At 38.4% G+C, this 18,649-nt stretch overlaps 1 protein-coding gene across 10 annotated transcripts; it reads left to right on the top strand.

Annotated features, from left to right (window-relative positions):
- The first annotated feature begins 2,704 nt into the window (after window positions 1-2,704).
- Window positions 2,705-17,199, top strand: LOC111269435 (uncharacterized). Of its 10 annotated transcripts, XM_086971734.1 has the most exons (12): window positions 3,161-3,392; window positions 3,711-3,892; window positions 10,715-11,200; window positions 11,392-11,466; window positions 11,844-11,998; window positions 12,357-12,405; window positions 13,327-13,518; window positions 13,917-14,027; window positions 14,534-14,597; window positions 15,237-15,478; window positions 15,800-15,993; window positions 17,000-17,199. In XM_086971734.1, exons 3-12 carry the CDS (start codon window positions 11,195-11,197, stop codon window positions 17,001-17,003), a joined length of 1,092 nt encoding a protein of 363 aa, XP_086827860.1. In that variant the 5' UTR covers window positions 3,161-3,392; window positions 3,711-3,892; window positions 10,715-11,194; the 3' UTR covers window positions 17,004-17,199. The 10 variants fall into 10 exon arrangements, 8 of the variants coding, with proteins under 8 accessions (XP_086828215.1, XP_086828729.1, XP_086827860.1 ...); XM_086972089.1 differs by lacking the exons at window positions 3,161-3,392; window positions 3,711-3,892 and adding an exon at window positions 2,705-2,820; XM_086972603.1 differs by lacking the exons at window positions 3,161-3,392; window positions 3,711-3,892 and adding an exon at window positions 2,713-2,820 and having other exon boundaries at window positions 10,719-11,200.
- The last annotated feature ends 1,450 nt before the right edge of the window (window positions 17,200-18,649 follow it).

Raw genomic sequence — 18,649 nt, 5'->3', positions numbered from 1 at the left:
ACAGGAGCCGTGACTGTTCGACAGTATCTGCTTCATTAATTCGACCAATTTCTTTTGGAAAACATGAGCAGAAGCTTTTGTGAATGCTTGAAGATCAGTTCTTAACAGCCAATCAGGTATTGTTGGAGTATTTTATTACGCTACACCGTCATCAAACGCAAGGGCCGCTATCTCTTAGCGCTATTATCATACTGTATTTAACGTATGCTGGACTTCGCCCGAAGAGAAACTACGTTCGCTAAGGTTTGTCCCAAATACGCCCTGTGCTCCATGGAGCAAGGAACAAAAACCAGCAGAAACGGAAGGGTAAACATAAGGAAGGTGGTATTAACATCTGCCACCCAATAAACTGGCCAAGAAGTCGAAGTAAGTGGAAATTATGGGAGACGTGCTGGAAATGCGAATAAAAGTGATAACTGTAATGCATTTTGCAAATGGATACGCGACTACAATACGACACACAAACGCCTACACAACTAAACATATAGATCCATAGGCACTTTCAACACTGGACATAAACAGATCCATTTTGGATAGGCAAAGAAGGAAACAACTTTGCGCTCTTTTTTTCGCAGAAAAGATAATTACCGTTGCTTTATTATTATATTCTTCTGATCATCGTTTCGTTAGCGACCGTTGACTGTTCGCTGTCCGCTTGTACCTTGTACCTCTCGTAGTGACCTCCGACAACATGCAGCGCTCGTAATAGATCGCGATGAAACGATACATCATAACACAGTAAAAATAATGACCGTGCTCATAAGTAATGTTGCAAACACAAACGATCTGTTAAAACCGATTCGTTATCAAGGGTGCGTCTTCAGTGCCAAGTCTTAGTAGCTTCCGATTTCGTTGGTGGAACAGTCAATGAATTCTCGAAGCATGGTTTACGGAAAATTTTAACAGACTTTAAAAGTCTTCCATAACAATGTTGAAGATCGTCGTATTGCGAAAATATGTCACTAGTAGGTAAGACAGGTAGTTATGCCGTGCCTCGTCAATCAGTCGTATTTGACTCCAACGCGGTGGAATTACCAGCACGAACATAGAAGAAAATCATTAGGTCGGCTTTGATCTATGTCACCTCAGAAATAGAGCCTTTGCAAATCCTACCTTAAATGCCACGTGTACCTGAATCGTTTGGCCAAGTGGTTGACAATCTGTATTTGCTAGGGCCTATTCCAGTATTCAGCTCGAAGGAGGTAGACGTTGGAAGGATGTGAAGACCCATAATAAGCCAAAACGCTTAAGCGTCACTCATTCTGAGACGCATACATTATCGAACAAAATATTAATAATGTGAAACGTATATGAGATGATAAAGGTTTGATACAGGAGAAAGAACAACGCCTAAGACGTATCAAGTCAAACGAACGACAAAGCGAGCAGTTACCGTGTTATCCTATTCATTTATATAATCCACATAAAGAAAGGAGATGTTTCTGATTTTGGGTAAACTGAAATAATATACCCTTTTGAACTTCGCTTTAGTGAAAACTAATCTTGCTAGTTGTTGAGTTGCATGAGTCATTTTTGTGGCTTTCCTTCAAATAATGTTGCATCATAGTTAAATTTCGGTCCTTTAGAAGCGCTGGAACTCAGCAGCATCGTATTGCTCCATCAAAGGGCCGCTGAACTCCGACGTATGACTTTTGTTCAAAATGTCCAGATTGTTCTCATAGTGATATGACGGATATTGCCTACTAAAATAGGTATTTGCACAAAATAAACCACTGCCTCGAGCGTGTATAGAAAATCAAGTCTGCTATTTTATCAACGCCGGGTAAACTTCAGTATAGTTATAAAGGTTTTTGAGCAAAGTAGTGATACAAGATGGTCAAACAGGGTGCACACAGGGTTTACCGTGTGAAACTAACTGTACTATAATAATCACTAACAAGAGCGAAAAGTACTGAAACAAACTGCAGTTATAATAGATATAGCAACATCGCGTTTTTCACTATAAAGTATAGTATCTTGCTGAAATCTACAAACTGTGGCTTTTTGGTGTTGTGACTTAGTTCTATTATATCAAATGGCGAAGACATGTGCATAAAAGAAAAACTTTAGAATATTTGGGTTAAAGGACACAACGAGTAGCCATAGCTCACGCTTGACATCGACAAAGGTGGTTGGCGTACGTGTAAGTTTCTATTTTGAAACGAGTTCAATTGAAGTTATTTTTATTTACACAATGGGATATGTAGGACACAAAGCAGGCATGGTGCAGCATAACGTTATATGCAATTAATTTCGAACGAAAGCAGGTGCCTGGAATCATCTGCACATCTTTCATATTATACACAAGCTTTTACTTCTACATAAAGTGCCGTTCCCGACAATGGCTCTAGGACGGTACGTTTGCTACTAGAATGATTGGCTTCGAACCCGAAAAAAATTATTTATAAGAGTTTGATCATTTTCAACATCTGATCTCGGCCCGACTAAATTAACCATGATGTTAAGGCAGGGGCCGAAAGTTCCAAACCCAGTTACAGAAAAACGGAACAGTATGCATCGATTAGAAACACGTGTAAACATTTTTTTCGTAGCCGGCATCAGACTCCTTTAAAACAATGATTACCTTAAGGGAATTATCTTGCCTCAAAACGAATTGATCATTCAGTTACATATAAGTTTTCCGCGAAAGACGGGGCTTGGCATGAAAAAGCGTTCCACTGTTTCTGTCAACGTCTCCTAAGCCAGCTCTGCGGTGCGTCATTAAGAAATTCGAAGAGTTCATTTGCCATGCGTGAGTTTCAAAATCGGTTCCTGTTGCGGACCCGCTTGTGCTATGAATGACTAGAAAATGTCGGAAAGGTAAAAGTTCATAGATATGAATACGCGCTCCATATCTTGTTGAACATTCATAGGATTATATATCTTACTGTTGAACGAGCAATAAATGTAACGTTCAGTACCAGTTTCAATGCAGACCAAGCAGAATTTCGAATTACCAAACTCGCTAGTTTGTAGTGACTATGTTTTTGTAATGATATATAGGCTACGAAGGAAACTACATTTGCAGTTGTTACTACGTTCGCTCTGCTTTGCAAGCGACTTAAGAATCACGCTTTTATAAATAGCGATTTTTTGAGTTTAAGAAGTTAGCGAAGATCTCTCTCGAAAAGCGGTGGAATGATAACTGAAATTGCTCGTTATTACTCAAAATGCATACTGTAACAATGCGCTGCAATGATTTACGTATCGCAATGTAGTAAACATTTTGTTTGTAGTAAACAAACCCTTATACTGTTGTTCTAGACAAATCGAACGTGCTTCAAACTTGCAGGGACATTATGTTCGAGCTACGTTTGCCAATCTAGTTTGAGAGTGTTAAAAAAAAGACAGCTTCTCCCAGTGTGTTTTCTATCACAACACCAGCCCCATTGGTATGGGCACTAAGTTCAGTGATTGTATTTTTTTTTTGTATATTAACAAGCTGTTCTAGATTAGGCGCTCTTTTCCTGACGATTCGCTTATTTATATATCTATAGATCATTTAAAAAATTGCGCTTCTGAACTAAAAAACTAAATTGGCCGGCTGCGTTCAAGCAGATGGTACCACTACTCATTGTTTACTTCAGCTGTATACGTTTATTATGGCATTTTATTTTGTTACTGTAAAGACTGGTTACTAGATAAAATTTATGCACATGAACTGATAAGATTGTCTTTATAATCCTTTGTGCTCATTGTCGTGTCAGTAGAGCCTGTGTCATATGTCAAGTGGAAAAAGTTGTGTGCGAGCGCCTTCGTTAAAAGTTTCGTTTTGTAGCGGAGTAGAATGCAAACCAGATGTAAGCTTGGTTAAATAAATTTAGGGACTCCTGTTCCATGGCTACCATCCAATCACACCGTTCAATCAGCTACTCTAAAGGAGCACGTTCCAGTAAGTGCGCCAATACTTATAGAATAGTTCTCATACAGAGATATCACGGAAGCCCTGACAGCCGCTAGCTACCGAATACCATAGACGATTATTTATAAGTTTCTAAAAATAAAATATCTAATCGTATAAATGGATTTAATATTACTTTATATCGTTGAGTATATTAAAGAGCCACGCTATTAATTTTTACATATAATACGAGCTTCTCTCGATTGTTAGTATGGCATGAGAGAATGGTTATTATTATAATGGCGATGATGAAAATACTTACCAGGTAAGGGGTTCACGCGAACCTCTTTTCACCTTCAAACTGAAGAATACGACTTGAACAATGTAAGCTCGTTGCTTCTATCATTACTTCAAGCACAAGCGCTTATTCTCCGTACGTACGTTTAATTAAAATATTACAAGCAGAGCTTTTTTCTTTCGAACTTAATTAACGACTACAATTTAGCAGTGTGTTCTATAGCCGTATATTCGTTAAAAATGGCCCAGCGAAACTTAATTGGTTTTGAAATGTTTGCCGATATACACTAAATGTATGTCACATGTAAGTAATAAGGGATGTAACAATGAGAATACTTATGAACGTGAAGATAACTCGGAAAAAATACAGTTCTTCCTGCTTCGATTCAGATACATGAACGTATTTTAAAATCGTCTCGCACCATAAATGTGTTCGGCTGTAAGCTTTAAACGTGATGATGATGATGATGATGATGATCATATTTTCGAGCAGGACATTTGTTTGTGTTATGAGCAATTCAATTATGTAATTTTTGAAAGCAGGCCACGTGTAAACACTGAAACGAAATAACGAATTCAAAAAGTCTCTAAGAAACAGTAAGTCAATACTATTAATGGATGCTTCCAATCTGGAAAACAAGACAACACCTATAGCTTTAATTAAGTGATTTTTGTTCTGCGCGGCGTCAGCTAACCAAGGACTATTGTCGTTTATTTTACTAATATTCAGAGCTGCACATTAAAGTACACAGGCTAAATTATGCCGTTGATTTTATATGTTTGGCGAATCATTCAACAGAGATACCCATTAAAACACGTATTTTAAGTTTTACACCGAAATATACACCATTCACTATAACAGTTTTGAATTTACGCTTTCATATTTTCTCCTGCACCCGGTCGACCAAGGAAGTTATTTATGTTATCTGCTTTTCGTCCTTAACAAGCCCAAGAGCTCTGTTTCGAAAGACTTCAGCTCGAAGATCCTAGGCAGCGAACTCTTCAATTTTTCCCATTCTATACGCAGCTGTTTATAGACTTAACGCCTAATAATTTACTTCCGTGAACTCTATTTGTAAAGAGAGAGCGAGAGACCTGTATATTTAAAGCCTTATTAGGTGGCCTTTTATTTAAAGATTCTGCTAAAAGTATCGAAAAAAACCTGGAAGCAACGGCTTGAGCGGACTTTGAAACGATTGTTCGAATCTCTTAAAGTGAAGCAAAGCTGATCTGAAATCCGCCCTTTTAGGCTCATATAAATTAATTCTTTCTCGTTAAACTATTGTCAAATTGATTTAGTAATTAACTTTGGTAGTTTTTTTTCCTTAACGCTTTACAGTGAATATGTGTCGTCTATCGAGACTAGCAGAATATAGAATATATACTTTTGAGGGAGGTAAATCTTTTGCGACGCTCGCCTTCGTCGTATGGATTACTCCACATAATTTTATACAGGCGGTGCTTTAATAGCAATTTATTTCAGTACAAAGTTGCCCTGTTTACGTAAATAGCTATACATTCCTGCCAATTAACAAGTGATGTTTTTAAACAATTTTGGTCCAAATACGTGACGCCATCCGCTTAAGGTAGTAGCATGGACTGGAACTGGTGGTGGCATTTTAAACCCTATAAACTATAGTATAACAACTCGAATCAGGCCTAATCGTCAAACGCTTCCATTGTTACATTTCCTCCGTAGGATGGTAATTTCGGGCACTTATTTTTAAGCTAGAATCATCGGGGAGAGAAGCGTGAATACTATTCCCGTTTCCCACTTCTTTCGAACATTTATGTTCGAATAATAAAAAAAATACGCTAAAAGCTGATAGAATGACATATGTACAATGTATTAAGCGAATTTCAAGTGATACCTATGCCAACATCTAGCGCTTTCACAAAGCAAGTTACCATTCCAATTGTGTTTTCAGAGCTGAAGACAATTATTTTCACAGTGTGTAACTATAACATGCTAATATATATATATATATATATATATATATAATTACAATCTTCGTGTGGTATCTTCCTCTTACGGCGACTGTATATAGAAGACACAAGTAATAAGCATAAGAAACACAGAACTTGTATTCTCTATAGCGGTATTTTGCTATTCCATGTCAGCCTTGTCAACACTTATTCCTTACATAATAGGATCCGATACAGAACATTGATTACCATTGAAAAAGTCTGCTACGGAACTACATTACACAATGTTATCAATTTGTTGCGTTTCAAAATATATTTAATGCTGATTATGTTACATGTCGTTCAAGGTGATTCACCACTTGGGAATAACAGATCGTGCCACAGAAGTCTTAAATTGTCAACATAACAATCCAAATGAAATATTGAAGAATGAATATTCGGAGAATAAACCAGTAGAAAAAAAAAGCAAAATATATATATATATGGTCATAGAGTACTCTTTTGGTTAACAAGTACAAAAGGTGGTACTCTTGATAAAGCACACAATATCGAAGCAATCATTTAGTAGAGAGCTACGCGTGCTGGAGATTCGTGTATTAGTTTCTATCACAGGTAGTCGAAAATTTGCTGAATTTTCGTTTTGTCTAACGAGCAAAACGAAGTAATATTTTCGGTCGAGAAAGCTTAGCATTTGTCTCGTAAAAAGTTATGCGCAAAGAGTAAATCTGGATAAGATAGAAATCTTACTGACAAACTGTTTGACACTTACTGACAAACTTTGTTTTTTCCTGTTAGTTAATACGAACTCTCTAAAAAGCAAAAGCACTTCATTATGACTTTTTCACGTCGCCTTTATTATAGTAGGACAGTTGCCTAAATAAATATTCACCTCTACCGTCCTTCTTATCAGTCCTAATATTTACAGATAAATGGTTATCGCACAGTTGGTTTATCCGGTAACCCTAAGTATGAATATGGAAATTGATCTGGGAACATCGCCATATTGATCGTACCATATTATTGCGAAATCGTACCATATTATGCAGATGGCAGATGCAATTTTTGAAATTTTCTAAGACTCTTTGCACAGTAAGCATATCACGGTGTAGCAGAATATCTTTCTTCGTAACTATGATACTGATAAGCACCGGTATAGATATTGCAGACAGGTTGGAATGGCTGCATAATACCACTAAGAAAAATATAACGTGATTATAGCAGAGAACGTTGTACAACTCCGAAAATAGCGAACCGTAGTTTCTCGTGGTATTTATCTCTTGTAGACATCGTTTTTAGACCATGAAATAAATCCTTCCTTGCATTTCAGCCTGTTGATGGCTATATTTGTTTGTATACCTGGGTATATATTGATTATATTTAAGAAAACTGAAACGCGATTTTTAAGTAAAGTAAATCATTAAAGAAGTGGGCAAACAATTTCTCTAAATACAACTAGCCATTGTCAAAGATTATCCACAATTGCCTGCTGATCCTTTGGATGTTTGGCTAGCGGAAGGGCTTCGTAGGTGGTCAGCATCAACGGCTTGCTGTTTGCACTAACGAGAAATGTAGCATCAGGATACGCCGCAACAACAAACGCCAAACGGGAGACTGAGACCGACCTATGACAGTTATACAGTGGCTACTGACATTTGCCGTAAACATAAATTTAAAATTCAAATCGAGTTACACCTTGATATTGGTGGGGGGGGGGGCGTCACAAAGTTTGTGCTCCCCAACAACAAAAGGCAACGACACAGAAAAATTTGTGTTGAAAGTTGGCTTCTGCCTAAATTATAGACTAACTATGTCTTGACAGATGAGCCACAGGTTCAACGTACTGTAATTTAGTTAACCGTTCAACTTCGTATTCTCATTTGAATAGGAAGCTTCGAGGCGCGGGGAATCTGGGTCCGCAACCCTCCACCTTTGTCCCTTTGATGAGGGATAATAAATGGAAAAGTCACATAGTTTTATTGTTTAGACGTATTCTGGAGAAAAGGGTAGCCGCAAGGATTCAAATTAGTAACACCACGTCCGACGAATAGTTCTATGGCATTACCTTAGTGCTAAGTTTCAACAATGATTTGCTACTGTGTCAACGGGAACGGGCATAAATTACTTACAGTACAAAAAAAACCTGGTTTAATGTCTTAGGGGGTCAAGAATGAAACTGCTTCGTGTGCATATCCAGGTCTATGGAAATTATGACGGCATACGAGAATTATCACTGTTGTTTAATTTTACAGGTGGTTTTAATGCTGCAAGTTAGAGATGTTCATGATGGTGACATAGACAAGCATCCTATTCGTTAGGAAGTAATTAATTATCAAAGCTGAAAAGTGTGACATAATCCTGTCTAGGTTCATGATCCTATAAAGCGATGAGTAGACACTGGCAGATCGCAACCAATTATTGATCATTTCCGAACTTCGAATCATACATGTTGCGTACCGCGCCTTCGGAGGGGCAAAGTTGACCCTTCAATACCCATTTACAATATTTGCAAAACTATTTCGAAAACATTCCCCCCAAAAGCAGAACGATATATGCTTATGGCAACGGACAAGCAATGTGGACAATATTCTACAAAATGGCACTGGAGACTGAGAAGAAATAATTAAGAACGGTTCACTACTGCTGGTAGTAAGGCCATGGTGACCAAACATAATATTGGTTCTTTCTTAGCCCGTATTTTGTTAGTCGGTATCTCTTAATGCCTAATTTATTAGGTCGTAAAACAGTCCTCTTCAAAGGAAGAGGGCAGTAAATAGTTCGTAAGTTGAATTAGCAGTCATGCAGCTATTGATAGGCACTTTTAGTCAAAGATATTCACTCAGTGATGGTTGCCCGAGGGGCTGAGGAAAGAGCACGGAAAAGCACGGCTTTATACTAGCTTTTGACATTTAGACAGGCAGCGAGCGAGCAAGGTGCAGCCACAGTGACAGATTTTCGCACAGAATTGTCACCATTGACGAAAGATGTACCTTCACGTCGACATATGAGCAGCTCGAAATTATGCTCAGAATTAGGCTAGATCTCTGTTGCAAGACCACAAGTTGCGTTGGCTAGGACCGGAAGGTTCTCACCACTCGTTTGTAGATTAGTGATGATTAACAGCACTAGTAGCTCTACACTTGACTGTTAAAACGGTCTCAAAACCTGGACAAGTTTTTCGCCGCCTGACCTGAAAAGTCGTAGCGAGAAGGGCTAAAAAAGAGGTACAATGGGAAAATGATATTAACGGTGGCCATAAGATAACTGTTTTAAATTTTAGTCCAGTAGCGCACTTAAACATTGCTTCAGACGGTTCGCTCTCAGCACGAGTCGAACTTTGTCCACGTTTGGTTCCAAGCCCAGACCATTACGTGTCTATTTACTAGGCAAACACGTTGGTACCGCACCATTACAACGGCTTGGAAAGCTCCGGCGAATATATAATAAATTGATTCACTATTATCACTCAAATAAGACGCTGCGTTTTATAAGGTCGACAACTGTTTTGACTTTTTTATGTTGTATTATCCAGTGTCTGACTGACAACTGAAAGATAAAATATTGGGAATTGAAAATCTGAGGAAGTATTTCTAGGAAGTTCATAAACATACTTTAAAGTATAAGGGATTTCCGGATTTCTTCGAGCCATTAAAAAATCTGGGAAGATGTTTTAGCAAATTTACGGCTTTTCCGACCCCGTACTTTTATGGGTTAGACCTAGACGAAACAACATGCTTTTTTTCACTAGAATGATAATTGGATTAATGGAAACACTCGTCAGAAAAAACCCGAACGTAATAACGAAATTATCCTTGCGGCAATTCTGTGACAAGATGACGGACGACATATTTCAGTGTATAGCTTGAATACCTCTAAGAAAAGGTAAAATATTTATTTTGGCTACAACAGGTTAACGTAATTTTCCTTTTTGTTAGTAAGGAGATATACCCCAATAAAGATAATATATTATTTTCTCGCTTTGATTATTGTACTTTAGACTGCACATACTGATACATAGCTAGGTTAGAGTAATGTACATTGAAACCCAGATTTTCGAAATTCTTTAAAAACGGGCACGTTATTCTAAGGTACAGTGTACAGTTTTATATTCTTGCCACTTTCCATCGTTCGTTAAAAGCTTATATTTTATGTTTCGTCGTCGACAGCAAAGGGAGTGCAATGTGTTTAACCCCCTAAAAGCATTTAATGTAATTGTCGCATGCATATATATATATATATGTTATTGATTTATCTTTTGCAAATGACACCTACATTGGTGTATTAAACTGTATTTCGAAAACTTTTCTAGTCAGTAAATAAGATCTAACTTCAGAACAGGTTGTTTCCCAGAGGCTATACTTAGCGAATTGTCGGAAAATGAACCTATGGCAACATAAACCCATTTCTCGTTCAATTAATATTTGAATTGTCTAACTTTATACTGTTAGATTTCTATACGGCTTTGTAGTGAGAACGATCATTAAGAATATGTAAAAATTCCTCTTGTAGATTACTGTTCCCGCTATTTCGCGCAGCAAGCCGTTTTAGAGCTCCTGCGTACGAAAAGATTTGCTACCGTTGAAAATTCTCATAGAAACAGAAGGGGTAACAATGCCGTATAAAAATAATTTTTTATTTGACGCCCTTTTCTAGCTAGACTGACCCTTTCTGCTGACCCTCTCCTGACCCTGTTGTCGCCGCTGCTGGAGGAGCATCGTCAGAAGAAATGGACCGCCCCTAAACGCTGGAAAACAATAAAAGAACCTGAACTGATTCATTGGGATCATTTCAGACTGGACCGTTACTGACCAGCGGGCTACTTATTTGTGTCCTTTTTTTTGTCTTTCGTTCATCTGTGTGCTCTTATGTTTGTCTGAAACCCTTAGTTTAGTCACTTGCGGCGTATCGCACCCAGATTATTTTATGTAAACTATTTCAGATTTCTAATACTTAGGTCAGCCGTAATTTGAAAAGAGAATCCTAGAGTTTACTAACATATCTCTCCTTTCAATCACGTATCGTTTGTTTCAAATATTCCTAATTACGTTAGATAGATCCTTTCGTCCATTTTGTGAATTCGTTGTACGCTTTCTGGCAGTCAATTGGCTGACCACTTGGTCAAATCGAACGACAATGATAGTGAGTATTGTCTTCTTCGAGGTCCAAGGTATTTGCAATAAACGGAACACGATTCTTTAAGTTACTCATTGGTTACAAAAGCCTCAACTCAAAACGTGCCCACCACATCATCTTGGTCTGATTTATTTAAAAACACTGAAATCCGTCTAAGGCTTACGGATCAATAACATTATACTTTTTGTAAACATCAGCGACCTTGTTTGACACTCGCGGCGGTCTGCATCGTCTCTATTGCATCTTCGACTCTGGCCGGCCATACTCATCGGGTAGGTGCCTCATCATCTCATCAACACTAACAATAACAAGCTTGGTCTCAAGTAGAGCAGTTCGTAATTATCATCCATTATCCATTGCGCGGATCTTCATTTACAAGTTATACCAGTAAGCGATCAGATTTGTAGCTGGTAAACTATTTTTGGCTTATGACGGTTTTTAAGACTGTAAAAAGCAAATTGCTGATACAGAAAAAGAGTACCGAAACTCCACAAACTAATTTATAGTAAAATCTTCTCGAATGTATTAACATCGGTATGTACTTATCCTGTAATGTTATGCACCAAGCCACTCGTTTTGGAGGAGCTTTGCCAATTGAAGGACGAAAAATGTTGCAAACTCTGCCTTTTGCTTCCTTCCTTCTGTGCAGGACTCAGGGGACAAAAGTTGGAGTGATTCAATAATTGGCAGATACGCGTTTCAGAACTGGAACGACCCGTTTTTAGCGTATGACAATACACGACATGATTCAATTGGCGCAGGGCAATGGAGGCCCACATCGACGATAGAACAGGACAAAAAAAGGCAAGTTCTTCGGGCTTCTCATTTCATTTCAAATATTTTTCATCCAACATACGTTATTGATGGATTCTTATACGATAATGAAATCATCTGTGCCTAGGTGTGATCCAAAAGAGCGGAACCACTGTTTAGAAGATCCACTTATACTGTACTATATGTTACATTAGCTTCACACAAGTAATTCTACTTAACATATATCTTACAAGTCACATTTTTAGATTCGTTTTTGGCTCGGTATTATCCACCTCTTTCAAAGTCGTCATGGTTGACGGAACTTGAAGCTAGCTGAACAAAGAGGCAGCATAAGACTACCATAAAAGTGTAGGAAATTTACATCTAATATTAAAAGTGCAATCACCAGGCTTCCCGGTTGGAGTCGAAGATTTGACGGGGGACGCGACAACTATCAGGTTAGACTTAAATCGCACATATCGCTTTAGTTACCAATTACAGGTCTACTTATCGCCTGAAGCCGCCTCATGTGTCATACTTGAACATTACATTCATTTTTATTGTTTGATCCATGATACTGCAGACACGCATGTCAGTACACAGTGATTATGGTTCCAGCAATCTGCAAGCAACCCTGATACGTTTCACTTACAATCCATTAAAATCTCGTATAGATTTTATGTAATGTAGTTTTTGGTAGAAGAAAGCAGGATTTGCATTTTATCTGACGTACATCCTCTGTAGGACGTTTAACCTTCAATTTCATTTTTCTGACAGGTTTAGCTTTCAGCACTCGGTTCAGTTTTTAGTCGTCTTCTCAAAAAAGGATGCTTTTTGAAAATGCGTTTACTTGTTACAAAGTCGACTTTATACCCTACTCTGAATTTTACCCTCTTCTATACTTCTTGAATACTTTGATATTTTTTCAGCAATTTTAACACACCTACGGATCTAAAACTAGCAGACGATATATGCTCAACATCTGTTGCAGCTCATAACTCATATATCTACAAATGAACCACATCGTTTCCAAACAGTAAAATTTAACGTCTACTTTAAGAGCTGAATTATTTTAGTGATCCCAACTGATTTTGTATAAAGTAACTTATACCACTGAAACATTTCTGACGAGTAATGCCATCTTCATTTTGAGCTAGTAAAGCTGAGCTTTCAGATTACCCGTGTGTATATATTCTGGCATTTGTGGTCTTAACCATTCGTAAAGACTGTAGCGTATTTGAATTAGATGATTAGAGCATAATATGCGCTGGCGAATGAATACGGAGCGACTATTGACTCCGGCTTGAACAAGACGTCAAAATATGTCGCTTGCACGAGGACTGCTTACATTACGGTCGTTTTAAACTCAACTTTGTCAGGTATCGCACGGTAGAGACTATGGGTACGATTCAGGACATCATTCAATTAGTCAGGATGGATGGAAACCATACAGGTTCGCGTATTCCAGCCAAAGTCACGACGGAAGTTCAGATCGCGAGGAAAAGACCGACGGACGTGGTCGAGTGATCGGGTGGTATAAACTCACAACTGCAGATGGCCGCAAGCGAAAGGTAAAGCAAACATGATAGGAGAAAAGCAACGCTTATGTTCCTATTTCGCAGTGTTTCTGTTAGAAAACTTTGAAAGTTGTGTGTCGACGGCATTCAAGAGAGACATCGTTTCGGTAAGTAGCAAAATTGAATGAAGGGATATTAAAGTAGCCAAAGTTATTTAGCCAAAAAAATACTAGCTAAATCTTGCTGCTAGCCATAATAAAGTGTATTGCACTTACTTCAATGATATCTGTTGTTGTCTGCTACACGTACCTATTTGTTCCATACGTGAAGTGGAGAACAGGTCAGCTCTTTATGCTCTAATTTAGGTTCTGAAATAGCTGCATTATTAAAAGCGATGAGAGGAGGATTATAGACTGCTACCGACTGGTACAATGTCTCACCGAATTTGTTAGGTCACATACGTTGCCGATGAAAACGGATTTCGCGCCAAAGTCGAAACAAACGAACAGGGAACAGCCAACGAAAATCCTGCTAATGTACATCTGCGTTCGCATGCCCCAAAGGTACTAACTCCACGGTTGATTTTCAAAGTCCCAACATGTAAGTGGACGAGAAATTTTAAGTCGCTCGTACATCAGCATACACATATATATATATATACACATACATTTATATACATATATATATATATATATATATTCATTCACTTGATTATACGTTCACTGTAAGATGAGGCCTTACTACGCGGAAGACTTATTTTATAGTAAAAGTGGTACTGCTTAGTCAGGTATGATTTCTTCCTGTTCTTATATATAGCAAACCTTAAAATGTCTAGTACCTCTTGCGTAGAGCTGTACACAAAAGCTTAAGACTTGATAAATGTTAATGTGCATAATTCATTATAACTGATTTTGCTGCCATCCAGTCTGTCTTGTCTGAAGGCCGCACTTTTAGCAACGGAGGTTTAGATTAGACCGGAATCCGATCTCTTTATTGTCGTCCGTAATTATGCAAGGGTGGGTTCAGATGTGCTTTCAAAATCTGATTTTCGTTCTCGTCCTAATTTTAGGTAATATACCCTGTACCAGCCCCCAAAAACCACAACAGTTGGGATAATATTCAGGTCAACCAAGGTGAGGCGAACGTTTCGACTTACTAATTACATCGATTAATAGTGGTACATTGACAATATATATGGGAACCTAGACGAGAAAGTTTATGTTACAGTTTTATTCGCTGGCACATGGTCTACTAAGATAAGCTAGGACTATTCAGCACCTGGGCCATGCGTTGCCTAAGCCAACGAACGCCTCCGCCAGGATCATAAGATTCCGTATTCGACACCCTGTTAGCGTTCACTGATATTGCAGAATTTATGTACTTGTAAACATAATATATACGTTCTCAAAGGTTTTCGCGGATCAGCGAAACTTTGGATAAAACTTACCTTTTGCTTTGTTTAAATATACAACATCTGAAATAGCACTGCACACATATACATATATATAAATATATGGGAGGTTCACTCGTCGTACAGAAAGCAAGCAGCGGTAAAACAAAAGCATTTTTGAGAAGAGGACCGGCATCGTGTTATCGTTCTGACGATGCCGTACGGCTGTACGTAAGATAGAAAGTCAAAGCGATTTCAAATGCTGAATGAGTAGCTGAAGTGTATACTTTACAAAAGCTTTGAGTGTCAAAGAAAAGCTTAGCAGATCGCCGGTTATTAACAGTAACTGGGTGTTCCATACTCCAAACATTGTTCGAGCAAGATTGGTTCCCGTCGTCTGGTACGACCGAATCGGCACAAGAAAGCTGGACCGGCATCGCGCGAAGATCATCTAAATTAGGTTACGATCAACCACAGCAAGGCGAGGAATGGAATCAACAGATGACCGTCGCGAAAAGTGATGCTAGCTATGGAGGAGTTAGGATCAGGAAACAGCGGCACCAGGACATCGCAGATGACACTTCAAAAAGCCGAACGGGTTATCAAGGATGGAGCATCAGCAGAGTATGAAAGACATCTAAAGCAGTGAAATTCTATATTTGCAAAGTCTTCATCCTTGAGCATCAAAAGCACACTGTATTAACCAACTTTTCACCCGTTGACTGACCAAAAATATGCCGACAAGTTTTTGCGTGCGTGAGTACAATCTAAAACAATGCTGGCCACACACTGTGCATACAACGGATATTTTGATTTTTCTGTTTTTTTTTTTTTTTTTCATATGCTTATTTCGCAGATGAAAGCAAAGTTCTTCACAGTAACCATTCCTACAGCTAGACTCAAGTGGTATGTTCATATACTTGTTTTATTAAACGTAATTTATAGAATGGACCCAATGGGGGGAGCTGGTTCGCACGTCACCCGTCCCTAGTGAAGAGCTCTGTTCATTGGAATTCCAACAGCAATAAGCTATCGTCAAATGGAGCTTATTCCGATAGTTCCAGCTGGTTGCCTAATAACGCCCCGAATTCGAGTAGTGCCAGCGTTGAATGGACTGATGATCATGGAGCTGACAACTGGTAGGATGTTCCAGCATTCCGACTTTTATGCAACCACTTTAACGTTTAATACTATCTTCACTACCTTAAACTTCGTCAAATCGAAATATCCAATAGAGAATAAATTCGATGAGGAAGACGCGCATATTAACGACAATGCGACTTTTGACGTACGTTTAGGGATTTGATTTTCTACGCGATTCTCAAGCTATCTATCTGCTATTTGGCTTCTGATCATGCTGCTATATAAAAAAAAAGTATCGGAAGTGTTTTTTTTGTTTATAGTTGTCGCCACTAAAACAATTTACTTCATGAGTACATCCCCATACTAACAACAATAATACAGAATTGAATTATGATTATTTAATTTTAGGTAACGCAGACATATAACGTACACATATACGATTAGCACCGTCGTCATAATAAAGCAAGCGCGATTACATAGTGGCACCAGGCATCATATGAATCTGATGATGAAGCCGGAGATGTCACATTTGAAGGCTCCGTTTTACCTTAAGTATTTAGTCCTATGTACTATGTAGTCCCCGTGCATCATAAAAAGCCATATGTATATATATATATATATATATATATATATATATATATACACACATACAGACATTCCAAGTTTGGATAGGAATACGTAGCCTTATTCTCAGAGATCCAGATATTTTGCGAAGACATTGAAAATATGCAATTTTGGCCGTTAACGTGACTGGACCATATTTAAGTGCTATATCATGTAAAAGAACACCGCTTGCATTTCAATAAATATTTCTTTTCATAATTTCCTTCCCTATTAAAGCTAGCAATATCATATGCTTTTCAGACCTAACTTTGAGAAAAATATGGCCGCAAACTGAAATGTTATTCAGTCTGTGGCAGTAGTTAAATAACCGTTACTTCTTCACTACAAACATTATTATTTAATCACCAAGACCGATAAACACTGACAAGATAATTCTCCCCTACGTTTCCCATCCTATAAAGATGGACTAAAAATCAAACTTCCAATATTTTTTTCTAGGTAAACGAAACTGTTCTGAAAGCAGCAATCTTTCTGCCTTCTGCCAAACGGGTGTCTTGTTCTTTGTATGATTGCTTACCTTTATATATATATATATATGTGTGTAATTTAAGCATTATGAAATGAAAATGACATGAATGTTAATTCCGAGCCTATTATAAATATGATCGGATTTAATAAAGGGACAGCTTGCATACATATTTCGTTTGTTTTCTTTATAACTTCGCGGAACTGGGGGCACTTGGGTGATAAATAGACGGAAATTATCTTACATACATGCATACTGTACAGAAACAGGTCAAATTTATCATTTTCCTTAAAAATCTACAGTTATGTCGAAAACACCCAAGTCATTTAAAGCATCGGCAAGTACGGTCACTTGGCTTAAAAATTAACTGCACTGGTTGAACTATAAAGTATAGCTAATGCCCGTTTCCAGTTATATGACCAGTGAACTTGCATCGTCTGATATCCCGGATGGCCGGATTCAACAGGTGATTCCTATCATTACGGAGGGCAGCGAATCTGGTCTTGACTTTAACCTCAAAGGTAAAATACATCCGGCTGCCTATATGCCTATCTATCTGCTCAGTACAGTTGAGTACAATGGAATACATCATTAGAGCTAAACCAACGAAAAAGACGAAAACACTGCGAGTTCTATCAGAAACATTATACGGCTTTAAAGAAAAAGGTTGACTTCAGCAGCTATTAAAAAAGCCCATTCAAGAGGAGAAATTTTGTGATACTAATCCCGCCTGACATTGAAGTGCTTTTCATACACCGAACTCGAGAAGGGCAATCATAATGAGAGCACTGAAGAATCATCTCGGAGAAGCCTTGCCGATCGACCGTGTTAGTTATAGAGCATCACAGGTTAGCTACTAGGCCTGGCGTTCTGGGATTTGGCATATGATGAGGTCTTGCTATTTTGTAAGATGGCAGGTGCAAAACATTACACGTGCTGATAATGTCGCATCAGCAATAACGATCCGCACCGAACAAGAGTTAAAAGCAGGACAAACGAGGCGCTTATTATCACCACTTACAGATTGCTACCAAAAAAAGAGGTCTTAGTAACGTTAGGAAGCGCAAAACATACAGAAGAGCAGACCTGCATGTGAACGGGGAAGTCGTTCGTATGGAACTGATTGGAACACGAAATCAAAAAATGGTGAAAAACTCGGGGCCATTTGGACCCATACCTTGGACACATAATCGACATTAGGGTAGCGAGAGCCAGGTAACGGAAGCCGCGCACTTTTAAAGTGACACCAATGTGCCTTTGACGATAACCCGACAACGGCCACGTTTTCTATTTTTCGATCTTCAAGAGTGATATGGTTAACAGTTTGGAGAATTGACTTATCACTTGATACAAGCGCTCACAAATCAAATTTAGGCTGACATGATTAGAATAGGCAAGGCTAGAAGAAAATGCACATACTATGAAGTAGGGAATATAGCATTCAGCACATCATTAGGCGATGTACTGCTCTAAACGGAGCCAAGAAAGACCTACTAAAGAAGGCTCATTGGACATCTATCAGACACAAGTCCAGCGAGGTGTGAAAAAGAGTTCAGCTTTTCTTGAAAAGGTAACCATAGAAAAAGAGGTAATTGAAGAATAGGTGCTTGCGCTCTTCATGA

This window comes from Varroa jacobsoni, unplaced genomic scaffold (assembly GCF_002532875.2).
Source record: "Varroa jacobsoni isolate VJ856 unplaced genomic scaffold, vjacob_1.0 scaffold_3, whole genome shotgun sequence".
Lineage (NCBI taxonomy): Eukaryota > Metazoa > Arthropoda > Arachnida > Mesostigmata > Varroidae > Varroa > Varroa jacobsoni.
The sequence above is the reverse complement of the archived record's forward strand: the minus strand, read 5'-3'. Positions and strand labels throughout refer to the sequence as shown.